Source organism: Vulpes vulpes, chromosome X, assembly GCF_048418805.1.
Source record: "Vulpes vulpes isolate BD-2025 chromosome X, VulVul3, whole genome shotgun sequence".
Lineage (NCBI taxonomy): Eukaryota > Metazoa > Chordata > Mammalia > Carnivora > Canidae > Vulpes > Vulpes vulpes.
The window spans coordinates 58,726,040-58,743,148 of record NC_132796.1 but is presented as its reverse complement, the minus strand read 5'-3'; the positions used below and the strand labels follow the sequence as shown (position 1 = coordinate 58,743,148).

The following is a 17,109-nucleotide window of genomic DNA, read 5'->3' as shown; positions in this document are numbered from 1 at the left end:
GGGGAAACGAACTAGGGGTGGTGGAAGGGGAGGAGGGCGGGTGTTGGAGGGGAATGGGTGACGGGCACTGAGGTGGACACTTGACGGGATGAGCACTGGGTGTTTTTCTGTATGTTGGTAAATTGAACACCAATAAAAATTAATTAAAAAAATAAAATAGTAATGGAATGAATAAAATAAAATTGATAAAAAGAAAATGCCAGCTAGGAAGGGCACTTGATGTAATGAGCACTTGGTGTTATATGTTAACTGATGTATCGCGAAATTCTACCCTGAAACTAATAATACACTATATGTTAACTAACTTGAATTTAAACAAAAAAATAAAAACAACCCCCCCCAAACCCAGGCAAATAAACAAACAAAAAAATGCCAGTAAAGACATAAACTACCATCCTATGTAAAGCCTTCATGCAGTGTTTACTTGATGAAAAAATAATGGCTGATAAAGGAAGCCAAGTATATCTGAGACAGTGTTGATGGGAAAAAAGACATAAGCTATTATAGATGTTCATATGCAGTATTTTAAAGTAGTTTTCTTTCAGATACATATTTTCTAGAGTATTTAGTATACTTACTTGAAGGCATATATAGGAAAATGTTCTAATGTGGAGGGAATGAATTATAAACTAGGATTTTAGGATATCAGTGTTTGTAGATAATACTAGATTGAATTGAATCAGCTACTTTTTTAAAAAGATTTTATTTATTTATTCATGAGAGACACACACACAGAGAAAGAGAGAGAGAGGCAGAGACACAGGCAGAGGGAGAAGCAGGCTCCATGTAGGTAGCCTGACATGGGACTCAATCACAAGTCTCCAGGATCACGCCCTGAGCTGAAGGCAGCACTAAACTGCTGAGCCACCCGGGATGCCCGAATCACCTACTTTGACTTTAATAATACCTGTATGTTTAACGGAGAGGTGTTTCTGTGTAGTTATTTGCTTAGAAAACAAAACTAAAGATATGAGAAGTAATTGAAAGAATTTGCCCGATCCTTTGTCTCCATCCAGAATCTAAACCTTTTAAATGCAGATATAAAATAACCAGGCTAGATTGCCATTCTTTCTGAGCATCATGACAGTTCCCAAGCCCCATTTATTTTGGTAGATTAAAATGAATTTTTCCTGGGACTTAAAAAGATAATTTGCAGGAAATAATTTTTAAAAATCACAATAGAATCATTTATTCACAGAATTCTGAATACATGTTGGATTGTAGTTCTTCAGCTTATGTTTTCTAAGAAAATACAAAAAGTACCTAGATAAGAGAATCTAAGATTTTTCCTCTTTATAGAGGAAGTGTCATGTGATATTTCTTATAGTTAGACTTTACTTTGGTTTTTTAATGTTCATTGATTCGCTGAACAAATAATTAACAAGAACATATATAATTGCTTCTTTCGAATCATTAGGGATGATTTACAAAATTATTCTTTAATGTTGTATTGTTCTTGACCTGTTGATTATGTATTGATGTGAGGTCCTATGTGATGTTTTTTATGTATATATATATTTTTATATATATTTACATATATATATATTTACATTTTAATTTATATTTATTTTTCCTTCTCTCTTTCTCTCCCTTTATGTCAAAATGAAAATATAGGTGATCTTTTTATTTAAGGATTTTTAATAGTCTAGTTCTCTGTTTGCATCTTTAATAATTAGATTTTTATGAAACACCGTGGGGATTTGAACATTAGCTTAGATAAAAAATGAACAGTTTTGTTGTTTAATTTACACATCCCTGTCTACATATGTTTATCATCTTCAGAAATTTGCTTCTGTGTTTTAAAAATGAGTTAATGTTGTGATGAATTTTGAGTACATAGCTTATTTAGAGCATAGTATTTATAAAAACATAATTTGATACTGTTTTGGAAACCAATTAACTTTTAAAAGGAACACCAGTTCTGTTTTTTTAAGTAGATATGTCCAGTTAATCCTTAAGGGATTTAGGAAAGAATATGGTGCAAGTAATACCTATTTTTTGTATCCCTATAATTTTTTTTGTATATTATTTTTATTGGAGTTTGATTTGCCAATATATAGCATAACACTCAGTGCTCACCCTGTCAAGTACACCCCACAGTGCCCGACACCCAGTCACCCCAACCCCCCCTCACCTCCCCTTCCACTACCCCTTGTTCATTTCCCAGAGTTAGGGGCTCTCATGTTCTGTCACCCTTTCTGATATTTCCCACTCATTTTCTCTCCTTTCCCCTATAATCCCTTTCACTATTTTTTATATTCTGTGAATGAATGAGACCATATACTGTTTGTCATTCTCCAATTGACTTACTTCACTCAGCATAATACCCTCCAGTTCTATCTACACTGAAGAAAATGGTGGGTATTTGTCGTTTCTAAAGGCTGAGTAATATTCCATTGTATATATAAACCACATCTTCTTGATCCATTCATCTTTTGATGGACACCAAAGCTCCTTCCACAGTTTGGCTATTGTGGACATTGTTGCTATAAACATTGGGGTGCAGGTGTCCTGCCATTTCACTGCATGTGTATCTTTGGGGTAAATCACCAGTAGTGCAATTGCTGGGTCCTAGGGTAGTTCTACTTTTAGCTCTTTGAGGAACCTCCATTCAGTTTTCCAGAGTGGCTGCACCAGTTCACATTCCCACCAACAGTGCAAGAGGGTTCCCCTTTCTCCACATCCTCTCCAACATTGTTGTTTTCTGTCTTGTTAATTTTCCCCATTCTCACTGGTGTGAGGTGGTACCTCTTCATGGTTTTGATTTGTATTTCCCTGATGGCCAGTGAGGCGGAGCATTTTCTCGTGTGCTTGTTGGCCATGTCTCTGTCTTCTTTGTTGACATTTCTGTTCATGTCTTTTGCCCATTTCATGATTGGATTGTTTGTTTCTTTGCTGTTTAGTTTAATAAGTTCTTTATAGATCTTGGATACTAGCCCTTTAGCTGACAGGTCATTTGCAAATAATTTCTCCCATTCTGTAGGTAGTCTTTTAGATTTGTTGACTGTTTCTTTCACTGTGCAAAAGTTTTTACCTGGATGAAGTCCTACGAGTTCATTTTTGCTTTTGTTTCTCTTGCCTTTATGGATGTATCTTGCAAGAAGTTGCTGTGGCCAAGTTCAAAAAGAGTATTGTCTGTGTTCTCTAGGATTTTGATGGATTCTTGTCTCACATTTAGATCTTTCATCCATTTTGAGTTTATCTTTGTGTATGGTATAAGAGAATGGTCTAGTTTCATTCTTCTGCATGTGGCTGTCCAATTTCCCTAGCAGCATTTATTGAAGAGACTCCTTTTTCCAGTGGCTAGTCTTTCCTGCTTTGTGGAATATTAGTTGACCATAAAGTTGAGGGTCCATTTCTTGGTCCTATATTCTACTCCATTGATCTATGTGTCTGTTTTTGTGTCAGTACCACACTGTCTTGATGATCACAGCTTTGAAGTACAACTTGAAATGTGGCATTGTGATGCCCCTGGCTCTGGTTTTCTTTTTCAATATTTCCCTGGCTATTCGGGGTCTTTTCTGATTCCACAGAAATCTTAAGATTATTTGTTCCAATGCTCTGAAGAAAGTCCATGGGATTTTTATAGGGATTGTATTGAACACGTAAATTGAATTGACATTTTCACAATATTAATTCTTCCAATCCATGAGCAAGGAATATTTTTCCATGTCTTTGTGTCTTCCTCAATGTCTTTCACAAGTGTTCTGTAGATTTTAGGTTTTAGATCCTCTACTTATATGGTTAGATTTATTCCTAGGTATCTTATGCTTTTGGGTGCAGTTGTAAATGGGATTTATTCCTTAATTTCTCTTTCTTCAGTCTCATTGTTAGTGTATAGAAATGCCACTGATTTCTGGGCGTTGATTTTGTATCCTGCCACACTGCCAAATTGCTGTATGAGTTCTAGCAATTTTGGGGTGGAGTCTTTTGGGTTTTCTATGTAGAGTATCATGTCATCTGCAAAGAGGGAGAGTTTGACTTCTTCTTTGCCAATGTGAATGCCTTTTATTTCTTTTTGTTGCTGGATTGCAGAGGCTAGGATTTCTAGTAGTATGTTGAATAGCAGTGGTGAGAGTGGACATCCCTGTAGTGTTCCTGATCTTAGGGGAAAGGCTCCCAGTGTTTCCCAATTGAGAATGATATTTGCTGTGGGCTTTTCCTAGATGACGTTTAAGATTGTGAGGAATGTTCCTCTGTTCCTATACTCTGAAGAGTTTTGATGAGGAATGGATGCTGTATTTTGTCAAATGCTTTCTTTGCATCTGTAGAGAGAATCATATGGTTCTTGTTGTTTCTCTTGCTGGTATGATCTATCACGTTGATTATTTTACGGGTGTTGAACCAGCCTTGCACCCTAGGGATAAATCCCAGTTCGTGATGGTGAATAATCTTAATGTACTGTTGGATCCTATTGGCTAGTATCTTGTTGAGAATTTTTGCATCTGTGTTCATCAGGGATATTGGTCTATAATTCTCCTTTTTGGTGGGTCTTTGTCTGATTTTGCAATTAAGATGATGCTGGCCTCATAGAACGAGTTTGGAAGTATTCCGTCCCTTTCTATCTTTTGGACCAGCTTTAGTAGAATAGGTATTGTTTCTTCTTTAAACGTTAGATAGAATTCCCCTGGGAAACCATCTGACCCTGGACTTTTGTGCCTTGGAAGGTTTTTGATGACTGCTTCAATTTCCTTCCTGGTTATTGGCCTGTTCAGGTTTTCTATTTCTTTCTGTTCCATTTTTGATAGTTTGCGGTTTTCCAGAAATGCACCCATTTCTTCCAGGTTGCCTAATTTATTGGCATATAGCTTCTCATAATATGTTTTTAAAATCGTTTGTATTTCCTTGGTGTTGGTAGTGATCTCTCCTTTTCATTCATGAGTTTATTAATTTTAGTCTTTTCTCTTTTGTTTTTAATAAAGTTGGCTAATGGTTTATCTATCTTATTAATTCTTTCAAAGAACCAACTCCGGGTTTTGTTGATCTGTTCTACAGTTCTAGTTTGTATTTCATTGAGTTTTGCTGGAATCTTTATTAACTCTCTTCTTTTGCTGGGTGTAGTTTTTATTTGCTGTTTTTTCTCCAATTCCTTTGGGTGCAAGGTTAGCTTGTGTATTTGAGTTTTGTCCAATTTTTTGAGGGATTCTTGTATTGCGATGTATTTCCCTCTTAGGACTGCTTTTGCTCTATTCCAGCGATTTTGAACGGTTGCATCTTCATTCTCATTAGTTTCCATGAATCTTTTCAATTATTCTCTAATGTCTTGGTTGACCCTTTCATCTTTTAGCAGGATGTTCTTTAACCTCGAAATGTTTGAATTTCTTACAAATTTCTTCTTGTGATTGAGTTCAAGTTTCAAAGCATTATGGTCTGAAATATGCAGGGGACAATCCCAATTTTTTGGTATCAGTTGAGATCTGATTTGTGACCCAGTATGTGGTCTATTCTGGAGACAGTTCCATTTGCACTTGAGAAGAATGTCTATTCAGTTGCCTTTGGATGTAAAGTTTTGTATATATCTGTGAAATCCATCTGGTCTAGTGTATCATTTAATGCTCTTGTTTTTTTGGAGCTCTTGTACTTAGAAGACCTGTTTTTGCTGAAAGTGCCGTGTTGAAGTCTCCCAGTATTAGTGTATTATCTAAGTATGTCTTTACTTTGTTTATTAATTGATTGATATACTTGGCAACTCCCACATTAGGGGCATAAATATTGATGATTGTTAGGTCCTCTTGTTAGATAGGTCCTTTAAGTATGATATAGTGTCCCTCTTCATCTCTTATTAGTCTTTGGGATTAATTTTAGTTTATCTGATATGAGGATTGCTACCCCTGCTTTCTTCTGAGGACCATTTGTATGTTAAATTGTTCTCCAACCTTTCGTTTTCAGGCTGTAGGTGTCCTTAGATATAAAATGAGTCTCTTGTAGATAGCAAATAAATGGGTTTTGTTTTTTATCCAGTTTCAAACCTGGTGTCTTTTTATGGGATCATTTAGCCCATTCACGTTCAGAGTTACTATTGAAAGATATGAATTCAATGTCATTGTAATACCTATTAAATCCCTGTTTTGTGGATTATTTCTTTGGGTTTCCTCTTTCTTTTACAGTGTCCCCCTTAATATTTCTTGCAGAGCTGGTTTGGTGGTCACATATTCTTTCAGTTTCTGCCTATCTTGGAAGTTCTTTATCTTTCCTTCTGTTCTGAATGAGAGCCTTGCTGGATAGAGTATTTTTAGCTGCATGTTATTCTCATTTAGGACCCTGAATATATCCTGCCAGCCCTTTCCGGCCTGCTAAGTCTCTGTGGAGAGGTCTGCTGTTAATCTAATGTTTCTCCCCATGTGTTTAGGGATCTCTTGTCTCTTGCTGTTTTAAGTATTTTCTCTTTATCTTCGGAATTTGCAAGTTTCACTATTACATGTTGAGGTGTTGAATGGTTTTTATTGTATTTATGGGGGTATCTCTCTATCTCCTGAATCTGAATGCCTGTTTCCCTTCCTAAATTAGGGACGTTTTCAGCTACGATTTGTTTAAATATGCTTTCTGTCCCTCTGTCCCACTCAGTGCCCTCTTGAACCCCAATTATATGTAGATTTTTCCTTCTGAGGATATCATGTATTTCCTTTAATCTTTCCTCAGGGTTTTTTATTTGTTTTTCTCTTTTTCCCTCAGCTTCCTTCTTTGCCAGTATCTTACTTCTATGTCACTCTTGATTCTACCTCATTAACCCTTGTTTGTAGGACCTCCAGTTTGGATTGCATGTCATTTAACTGAATTTAAATCCGGCCTGATTAGTTCTAGATTCTGTAGTCATGAAGTCTCTTAATTCCTTTATGTGTTTTGCCAGAACCCACCAGTAGCTTTATAATTGTGCTTCTGAATCGGCTTTCTGACATAAAATTGTAATCCAAATTCTGTAACTCTGTGGGAGAGAGTAGTTTTTATGATTCTTTCTTTTGTGGTGAGTCCTTTTTCTAGTCATTTTGCTCAGTGTAGAGTGGCTGTATGAGTGTGCTGCATCAAGAATATTAACCACGACCTAAGTAAATTTCACCCTCGATAAGTCTGCCGAGGTCAGAGACCAGAAATTGAAAAGCAAGATCAGAACGAAGTAACACAAAAGGGCCACTAAAGTGAAAAACAAATTTTCAAACAAAGTAGTAAAAAATAAAAGGCCAAGTATCCTAAAGAAGAAGAGAGAATAGAAAAAGAAAGGAGGATAAAGAAAAAAAGAAAAAAAGTAGGGGTTACTGAGATATGGTGGTGGTGACAAAGTTGAGTGGAGGGAGAATATAATCTACCTGAGGATTCCTAGAGCGTGATCCTCTTGTTTCTGAGTATATTAAGTTTTATATGTTAGATGATTCTCTGTTCCAAATTTATATAAACCAGAAATACTTGTAGAGGGCCCCAACATTGACCACCAAAACATAAATGATATAAAAGAAGGAGGCAGAATGGGAATAAGGAATTTCACAAAACGAAGCAGCACAGTATACCACTTGGTTCTGGGTACTTACTGGTCATGTTTTAGAAGGTATTAACTTCTGGCATTGTAGAGAAATGAGGTAGAGAAAACAAAAACACAAAACAAACAACAAAAAACATATCATTTATATCTCCCCAAATTAATTTTGGTATGTTGAAGGGAATCTAGAAGTGGAAAATATATCTAGGACCTGTACTTGTAGAAATATGAATCTCAAAAAGGAAGAATCTTAGAAATGAAGAGGTGGTAAAATATTGTAGTTAACGTGAAGAAAGAGAAAAAAGTATTAGAAATTTACAGTCTGATATAAAAACGAGTTGTCCTGGAAAAAGGAGGGGTACCCTCTGGTTCTATATAGTGTAAATCCCTTGACTTCCTCTGGAGCTTTCCAGCCTGCTGGGTCAAGAACTTGCTCTTCCTCTGTTGTTCCAGCTGGTCTTATGGGGGAGCCTGCTGTGGTGACTCTCTGGTGTGTGTACCTGGGGGAACTGACCCCTCCCCACAAGTGGGATCAGTGGGAGCTTTTTACCCTGTGAGACCTCTGTTTCCTGGAGGCCCCACCTTTCCCAAGCACAGTGTGACACAAGGAAGAACAACAGCTATGGCAGCGGCCTGGTCTCCATCCCTGGAATCAGCTCCCCACTTCACTACCGCAGGTCCCAGTCCACACTGGCCTAGATGCTCCCAGGACAGGGTACGCTGATCTGCATAGCTTGGAGGTGCCCATGGGCTGGAGCGTCAGTCCCAGCTGTCCTCTGCCCTCCCTGTTTCCGCCAGTCCTAGGGGGAATGCAGGATGGTGGGCTGTGTCGCGTGTCGCCCTGGGATCTGGGGCCTGTCCTGCTGGAATTGCGCTCTGGGGCTGCAGCTCCCAAAGGCACCAGGGCGCAGACCCTTCCACCCGGAGCCCCCGCCTGACTGGCTTCTCCCCAGTGCCCCACAGCCTGCGCACTCCAGCCCTTTACCGAGATCGGCCAGCGGAGTGTGGTGCCCTTTCTCCCAGGTGCGCTTCCTCTATTAGTGACTCCAGGAAACTAGAGGCTCCACTGCCCCCCCTTGCGATTCCGCTCAGTTCCCCCCCTCCCCCTTTTTAAAGATTTTATTTATTTATTCATGAGAGACACAGGCAGAGGGAGAAGCAGGCTTCATGCAGGCAGCCCGATGTTGGATTGATCCTAGGACTCCAGGATCATGCCGTGAGCAGGCGCCAAACCTCTGAGCCATGGAGGGATCCCCTCGATTTCCCTTTAAATCACCTTTCTATCCGGGAAGAATCTGGTGTGGATTTTTTAAAGTTCCTGCTTTTCTGAGGCTGGGCTTTCCTGTCCCAGAGGCCCTCTGGTCTTAGCCTGGCCCCTTTCTGGGCCCCTCCCCCACTTGATTCTTTTTTTATTCCCCAATCCCCACCTTCCTACCTTGTTAGATGCGAAAATCCTTCTCTCTGTAGCATTCTAGCTGTTCTCTCTTTAAATCTCAGGTCAATTTCATAGGTTTTCAGGATGGTTTGACAGTAATGTAGTTAAGTTGGTGGGGCCAGGTGAGTTGAGGACCCCTAGTCCTCTGCCATGTTGCCTGAAGCCTATTCTTATCATTTGTATAGAATCTAGATTCTCTGATTCTTGAACAGTTCATCATTACTGAATAGATCAATTTACCAGAAGAGTTTACCCATTGTCTTTGTAGTTTAATTTTAGGCATGCACACTTTTGCTGTTCTGCAATACTTATTTCATAAGATTAACAGCTAAGCAAATGATTTAATCAAGGCATGTAAAAGTAAGTTTGAGTGCCATACCATTTAAATGTTATCATTTAGATGTGCTTAATTTTTGTAGCTCTTTCTTTAATTTGGTTGAAATATTTAATGTTTTAAATGTTATTTTCCTGATTCTGTATATAAAAATTATACTTTGTTCCAAGATGGAATGGTTTGGTAATGGATTAAATTATGTTTTTAAACCAACTTGGTTTTCCTGTTTTATTTATGCTTTTTAGGTGGCAGCCAATGCACACATTCCTCCAGACTACCTCCTTAAAATTTGTGAGCGGATTGGTCCTTTACTAGATAAGGAGATCCCTCAGAGTGTTCCTGGGGTACAGACATTACTAGGTGTTGGTCGGCAATCTCTGTTACGGGATGCCAAAGGTAAGATTTTCAGTTTTTAGAGGAAGAAATGGATAACGGCTTATTTTTATGTTAAGCAAATATTCCCATGCTTTCCGAAATACTAGTTTTCTTCTAGCTTTCCTTATTTTTCCAATCTTATTCTTATTTTCTTAGTGTACAAGTAAATTTTTAGAGTCCTAAAAGGAGCCCTCTACCGTAAAATAGTGAATGCAATAGAGGTAAATAATATAAGTATTTTTTAATCCTGTGAAATAAAGATCTTAAAACATCACTGATTGATGTTTTGATTGATGTAGTATGAATGCTTAAAATAGTCTTTCATTATATTTTATTACTTTTAAGTAATTATGAGTCTTTATATCATCCTAATTACTTTTAAGTAATTATGAGTCTTTATATCATCCTAATCACATTGTATATTTTATAATAGGTAAATGAAAAATGATATATTAAAATTTATATATGATATATAAACATTTTTATAATTGGAAATATTAAAAAGAGAAAATATTAAAAAATATATCAATCTATTAGTGACTGTTCAATAAAGTTTTTCTACTCTACTGTTTTTCAGTTTTAAAGATTTTCCCCAAAGTTTTTCATGGAACCCCAATATGTAAAATATATAAAGTAGTATTTTATGAACATAAAAATATGAAAATAGGCATTAAGGATGCTTGTTAGTCTAATAAAACTTCAGGTCCAGCAACTAATTTGTTTTGTTTTATTAGCATCATGTCTTTAAAAATTCTAATTCATAACAGTAAATAGCTTCAAAAATACCAGTTTTAAACATCTCATTTTATAATATAAGGAAATTCTTCAAATCAGTTAATTTGGAAGCTTTTGGGAGAGCAGTATAGGGGTGCTTGGTTGGCTAAGTTGGTTAAAGTGTCGAATTCTTGATTCCAGCTCATGTCATGATGTCAGGGTTGTGAAATTGAGCCCCGTGTTGGGCTCCATGCCCAGTGTGGAGCCTGCTTTGGATTCTCTCTCTCCCATTCCCTCTGCCCCTCCCCTCAAAAAAAGAGTAGTGCAATATTTTTTATCACAGTTGAATTGTTAGGAATATGTCCTATTTGCTTGAGCTTTTGACATAAAGGACAAAACCATAACTATTTTAATAGTATTGATACCTATTATGGCACAATTTGCAGGCACTCCATAATGTGAGTGTGTACCAAGTATAAATATTTCTGAATTTTACCTGGCATACTTGTGCTATAGTTGTAACCTTGCTTATATAGTTTTATATAATTAGAAATGTATAAGCCTAAAGATCAAGAAGGACTAATATAAAATTAAAACCTTATTAATCCCTGACATATTTACATAAGATTCAAATACACACATAATAAAAGCTCTAAGTTCTAGAAACAAAATATCCTGGTGATATATTAAAATGTTGTTGTTTACCAGTCATAATATGTTTTATAACATGTTTAAAATTATACACATTAATTTTTATTGTGGTAAGGGTTAAAAATATATTCCAACAAATGAAATTGAAAGCAGACATTTACCTCTAAGGTACAATTTAAAATAAAACACTGTTCTATTTCTTGACTAACTTTTCAATCTTTTTGAATAGACTGTAAGAGTACACTATGGAATGGGTCTGCTTTTGCAGCTCTACATAGAGGCAGACCTCCAGAACTACCTGTAAATTATGTGAAACCTCCAAATGTGGGTGAGTAATATCCATGTGAGCTATGAACATATTCTTGATTTGTCTCTTCCTGATCTCATTATACAGCCAAAAATAGGTAACAGAATTAAATTTGAAGTATAAACAAGCTGCTTACATTCAAGGAATTTCATAGTCCAACTTTTTAAAGCATTTTTTAATGTAATTATGTTTTTGTGTTCTTGTTTTCTTTCTTTCTTTCTTTCTCTTTCTTTCTTTCTTTCTTTCTTCTTTCTTCTTAGCAGATGAATTTCATTTTATATATACTATAGGTGTTTTTAACCATATGGATGTCTATTTACATATCTAGGTACTATTCTTAAAGAGTTTACAGGGAACTATGTAAAGATAACTTTCAGAACAAAACAAAATACATTCTGCTTATATCTGTTTGCTAAAAATAATGATGTGATTGATTTCATATGTCTTTATTAAAACAAAAAAGTCACTCCTCCCCCTTTTAGTTTACTGAAATTCACATGTTCCATTCAAATTATTCCTGGGGCATCTCTAGCCAGACCATTATGAAGAGATACTACTAGTGGTTTCCAAGGAGATGTAGCTACAAAACCATTTGTACTAAAACTTAACTCTTAAAAAGAATGTATAAATTGCTGGATGAGTAATTGTCACTCTGCTTTCCTATTTTCTCACTCTTCTAAACAATTATTTTATATAATGCCTAGGGCCTAGAGAATATTCCTTAAATTCAAATTGAAAAATAAAAATACATTTTAAAAGGAATACTATCTTATATAATAAGCCAATTGAAGTTACCCCAAGAGGTTAAACAAATTTAGGCTAGAAATAATTTCAAAAGTTATTTAGACAAAATTATTGATAAAAATTCATAAGGGTTATTGAAATAAATTAGATGTTTCCATATACATTACTAACAATACTATTCCATGGCCTAGATGTTATTGGGTGAAGAAGACTACTGATGTGGGTCTAATTGGAAATGACATTTTTAACATTTCTTTTTCATTTTCAGGGGTAGTTTGCTTACCCTTTAGAATTTTCCAGTGTTCACTTTTCCTCTTTATTAGGAATAAAGCTTTATTCATAATTAACTTATTAACTTGAATTAAGATGCCTCTTATTATTCATGCGTTAATTTATGTTCAAAAGATTCAATATTTTTAACTACACTATCAACATTATTTGTAATGCTTTATACTTCTATAAATGGTCACATGTAAAGTGCCCAAGAGTAGCATTTAGAGTATTAGGTTTTCCATCTTTCTTTAGTCTTTCTTCCCTTCCCTTTTTAAAAACTATTTTAACTATATACATTCAGACTTCTACCGGTTTTATACAGTGAACACTTTACATTCTGACCTAGATCACTTTGTTATTTTTATTGTAACTGCTTAGGAATTTCAGTGTTCCTGGCATTGATGCTTTTACATTCTTAATTCTGCCTTGTAATTTGAAGAGGAGGTATTACCATAGAAATGATTCAACCTGATGTATTTTCATGTAGTATATACTAGTCAAAAACATTTAAGTTTAGGATATTTAGAATTCACAACCTGGTAAAAACTCGAGGAGTTGTCTAGGAAAGTAGCAAGATGAGTAAGAAGTCTTTTAAATTTGTGATTTAAGGGTTATCTCATTAAGGGGTATGTACAGTTCTGTATAGCTACTTTAAAATCAATCAGTTTTATAGTTTCCCAATGTAAATAAAATTTAATCAAGATTAAATGAGACACCTGGGTGTCTCATTCTGTTGAGCATCTGACTCTTGGTTTGGCTCAGGTTGTGATCTCATGGGTCATGATCTCTTGGGTCCTGAGATTGAGCCTCCTGTGGGGCTCTGTGCTCATCAGGGAGACTGCTTGAAAGATTCTCTCTGCCCCATCCCCAACTTGATCCCTTGGGTGTATACGCACGTTCTTTCTCAAGTAAATAGTCTTAAACACTTAATCAAGAAGATGATCTTGAAAATTTAATCAATGAATCTTAGAACTTTAGCAACACTATTTTTAAAAATTATTTATTTATTAAAAAACTTTATTTTGAGAGATAGAAAGAGCCAGGGGGAGGGTTGGTGGTTAGAGGGGCAGAGGGAGAAAGAGAGAGAGAATCTTAAGCAGACTGCATCCCGTGACCCTGGGATCATGAACTGAGCCGAAATCAAGAGTTGGATGCTTAACTGACTTAGCCACCCAGGTGCCCCAACAGCACCATTTTGTAATAGAAGTGTTTCTTGGTCAAGTAAATGTGGGAAACACGAGTTTAAAAAAATTATAGAAATAAATCAATGCATGTAGGACTGCTCAGAGCCTTTCATATGCTAAATGCATTGTAAATTACCATATGGGGAACATTTCCTAGATAATTTAACAGTAGAAACCCTTTTTCCAAAATATGTGTAACATTCTGAAAATTTCCTGGAAACAGATTTGAGAAACTGGATAATAAACCCCTATTTACACCTGAAAAAGCCAAAGTCTAGAGAAGCATGGGGCTGGTATAAGTTATACTGCTTGCCTTCCAGTCTATTTCTATACCGTATTTTCTTAATATAACCGATCTATACTTATAGGGCCCCAAAGATAGAAGATTAGCCATATTACATATAAACATGCATTATTTATTTAGATTTACTTTTTATTTATTTTTAGAGAAAGAGAGTATATGTGGGTGGGGCAGAGAGAATAGGAGGAAGCAATCTCCTTACTGAGTGGGGACCCTGAAGTGGGGTTAGATCTCAGGACCCTGAGATCATGACTTGAGCCAAATTATAGAGTTGAACACAAGTGACTGATCCACTCAGGAGCCCTTATTACTTTTTATTTTTTAAGTCAAATATATTATGGTATAATTCCTATTAAATAAAAATTTCCCCTTTATAAGTTTGTAGTCCAACGAGTTTTGACAAATACATACATTTGTGTAACAGCACAATAAAAGGGTAGGATATTTCTGTCACTTCCTGAATTTCTTCATGTCTCATTGCAGTCAATCCTCTGCCCCTCCAGGTATTCCTGGAAAACAGGAAGTTTGTCCACTCTATTTTTGCCTCATTTACAATTTCATCTGAATGAAATAATAAGCATGTAGCCTTTTGTTTATATCTGATTTTGCTTGGAACCTAATGATTTTTGATTTATGCATGTCATTTCATGTATCAGTAATTTATTCCTTTTTATTACCAAGCAATATTTTATTGTATGAATGGATATACCATGATATGTTTGTCAGTTCTTCAATTGATAGGCATTTGAGGTGTTTCAGATTTTGGCTATTTTAAATAAAACTACTATATACTTTTTAATATATATCTTTGCATGAACATTTGTTTTCATTTCTCTTGGGTAAATATCTAGCTAATGGGATTGTTGGGTCATATGGTAAGTATGGGTTTAACTTTATAAGAAAGTGCCAAATTGTTATGAAAATGACTATTACATTGTGTATTCCTACAGCAATGTATAATTTTAGAATTAGCTTCTTAATTTCTATCCAGAAACAACTAGGATTTTGTTTGGGATTACCTTGAATATGTAGATAATATGGGGGAAATTAACATACTAACAACATTGATTCATACAATCCAGAGCATGGTATAATTTCCCATTTATTTAGATCTTATATAATTTCTTTTTTTAAGATTTTATTTATTTATTCATGAGGGACACACATAGAGAGAGGCAGAGACACAGGCAGAGGGAGAAGTAGGCTCCATGCAGGAAGCCCAATGTGGGACTTGATCCGGGACTCCGGGATCACGCCCTGAGCAGAAGGCAGACGCGCTTAACCGCTGAGCCACCCAGGCGTCCCTTCTATAATTTCTCATAGCAGTATTTTGTAGTATTTAGTGTAGAGGTTTTGCACAACTATTGTGAATTTTTTCTCTTAAGGGTTTCATGTTTTTTTGGTGCATTTTAAGTTATGTATTTTAAATTTTCAATTTACAGTTTGTTGATAGTAAATAGAAATGAGTTTTGTTTTGTTTTTGTATATTGATCTTGCTAAATTCATTACTTCTAACAGCATTTTTTTAGATTCATCAGAATTCTCTACATAAATGGTCATGTTGTCTATAAATGAGACAGGTTTACTTTTCCATTCTAATCTGCCTTATGGTTCTCTCTTGCACTAGTGAACTGCTAGTGCTTCAGGTATAATGGTGAATTGAAATAATGAGACTGGACATCCTTCCATAGTTCCTGATTTCAGGCGGTCTTCCACTATTAATTATGATTGTAGATACCTTTATCAGTTTGAGGGTGTTCCTTTCTGTTCCTGCTTTGCATAGAAGTTTTATCATAAAAAGATACGTTCTACTTTTTAATTTTATCTAGTATAGTTAGACTTGCATCAGTTATTTCTTGGGGCTCATATTAACTGGTATTTTATGTAGAATAGTGCTACCCAATAGAACTTTTTGTAATGATGCTTTATTTGGTGCCATCCAAAACAGTAGGCATCAGCCACATGTGGCTTTTGTGTTGTAGGCAAAGAACTCAATTTTTAACTTTAGAGAATGTTTACTAATTTTTAAGTCTATAACCGCATACGGCTAATGACTACTATAATGGAAAATGAAGATCTAGAACAATATGAAAACCAGTAAGAAGCTTTCTGAATAGTACATAATTTAGTAGTAATGTATTGGCTAATGATTCTTAACAAACTTAACCTGGAATGTTTTCTACTTTTGTACTTAGAAACTACTTTTATTTAGCTTTTCCTATTTTTATTTTAGTAACTCACTTCAAAGATCATATTGTCCCACTTCTTTCTAGTGAGTTTCACAATTGTCTTTGGCCATAAACAGTAAAATTCTGACCTTATCTGGACTTTCCACAATATTGGATTATTTATTCAAATGTTCCCATCCTTTGTGTAGTTAATCAGTAATGTTACTTAGTAATTTAATGAAATGGATGTGAGGGAGCATCGAAGCATAGACTAACTAGTCTAATACTTTTCATGTATGTGTACTTAAGTTTACCAAGGCATGTGTACTTAAGTTCATCAAGAGTGAATTTCTAAATCACTCTAGGGAAAGAGCAAAGATACCTATGATATTTATGTTATAACAAGTCTAAGCTCCAGTCATGCCATTTCCTTAGCTATATGCTTGACTAATCAAATTGGGTTTGCATTATGCCAAAATTAAACCAAAGGAAGAAACTTGAACTAAGTTCAAAACTATATTAATACCTAATGCCACGCAAAAAAATCCTGGAGCATATGTAATTAATTATTTGGAGATATTACTTGAGATCTTGCCCTTTAATCACCAAATATTGTTGTTTCTTCATTCCTTTAAAGATTAGTATTTGTTTTGGAAACTTTGTAAGTAGTTGCATTAAAATTTGAAAATAAAAGTTCATTCAAGCACAACTCCAATACTCAGCTCGTATTTTAGTACAGAACTAATTTCAAAAGTCTGTTTCATGTCCGTTTGAAATGAATATTTTAAAGAACTAGTATTACAGTTAATTTCCATCATTATAAAAGTTTGTGAAGTTTTCCTACTTATATTCTAAAAAATTTCTTTAAAATTATCTGTAGAAATGGCAGCCTGATGGCTTGTTTATTCTAGTTTGAGACTGACAGACATTATTACCCAAGGAACAAATGTGCATACTCGTTTCTAAACTGAATCAAGGGCGTGATATGACAAGACTAGTTTTAAACTTTTTTTTTCTCTTTTATCTTCAGTAAAATTGATATATAGTATTGTCCTGTAATTTACATAGTAGGCCTGTATTTTTTTTTTAAATTTTTTATTTATTTATGATAGTCACAGAGAGAGAGAGAGAGGCAGAGACACAGGCAGAGGGAGA

General features: G+C 35.4%; 1 protein-coding gene across 3 annotated transcripts in view; it reads left to right on the top strand.

The window, feature by feature from the left end:
* BRWD3 (bromodomain and WD repeat domain containing 3) overlaps nt 1–17,109 on the top strand; it is a 193,504-nt gene that overhangs the window by 10,031 nt on the left and 166,364 nt on the right. For all 3 annotated transcript variants that reach the window (XM_025988640.2, XM_072744418.1, XM_072744419.1), the window contains exons 5-6: nt 9,483–9,633; nt 11,207–11,305. In XM_025988640.2, the coding sequence (XP_025844425.1) occupies nt 9,483–9,633; nt 11,207–11,305 (250 nt within the window). The remainder of the gene's footprint in view (nt 1–9,482; nt 9,634–11,206; nt 11,306–17,109) is intronic.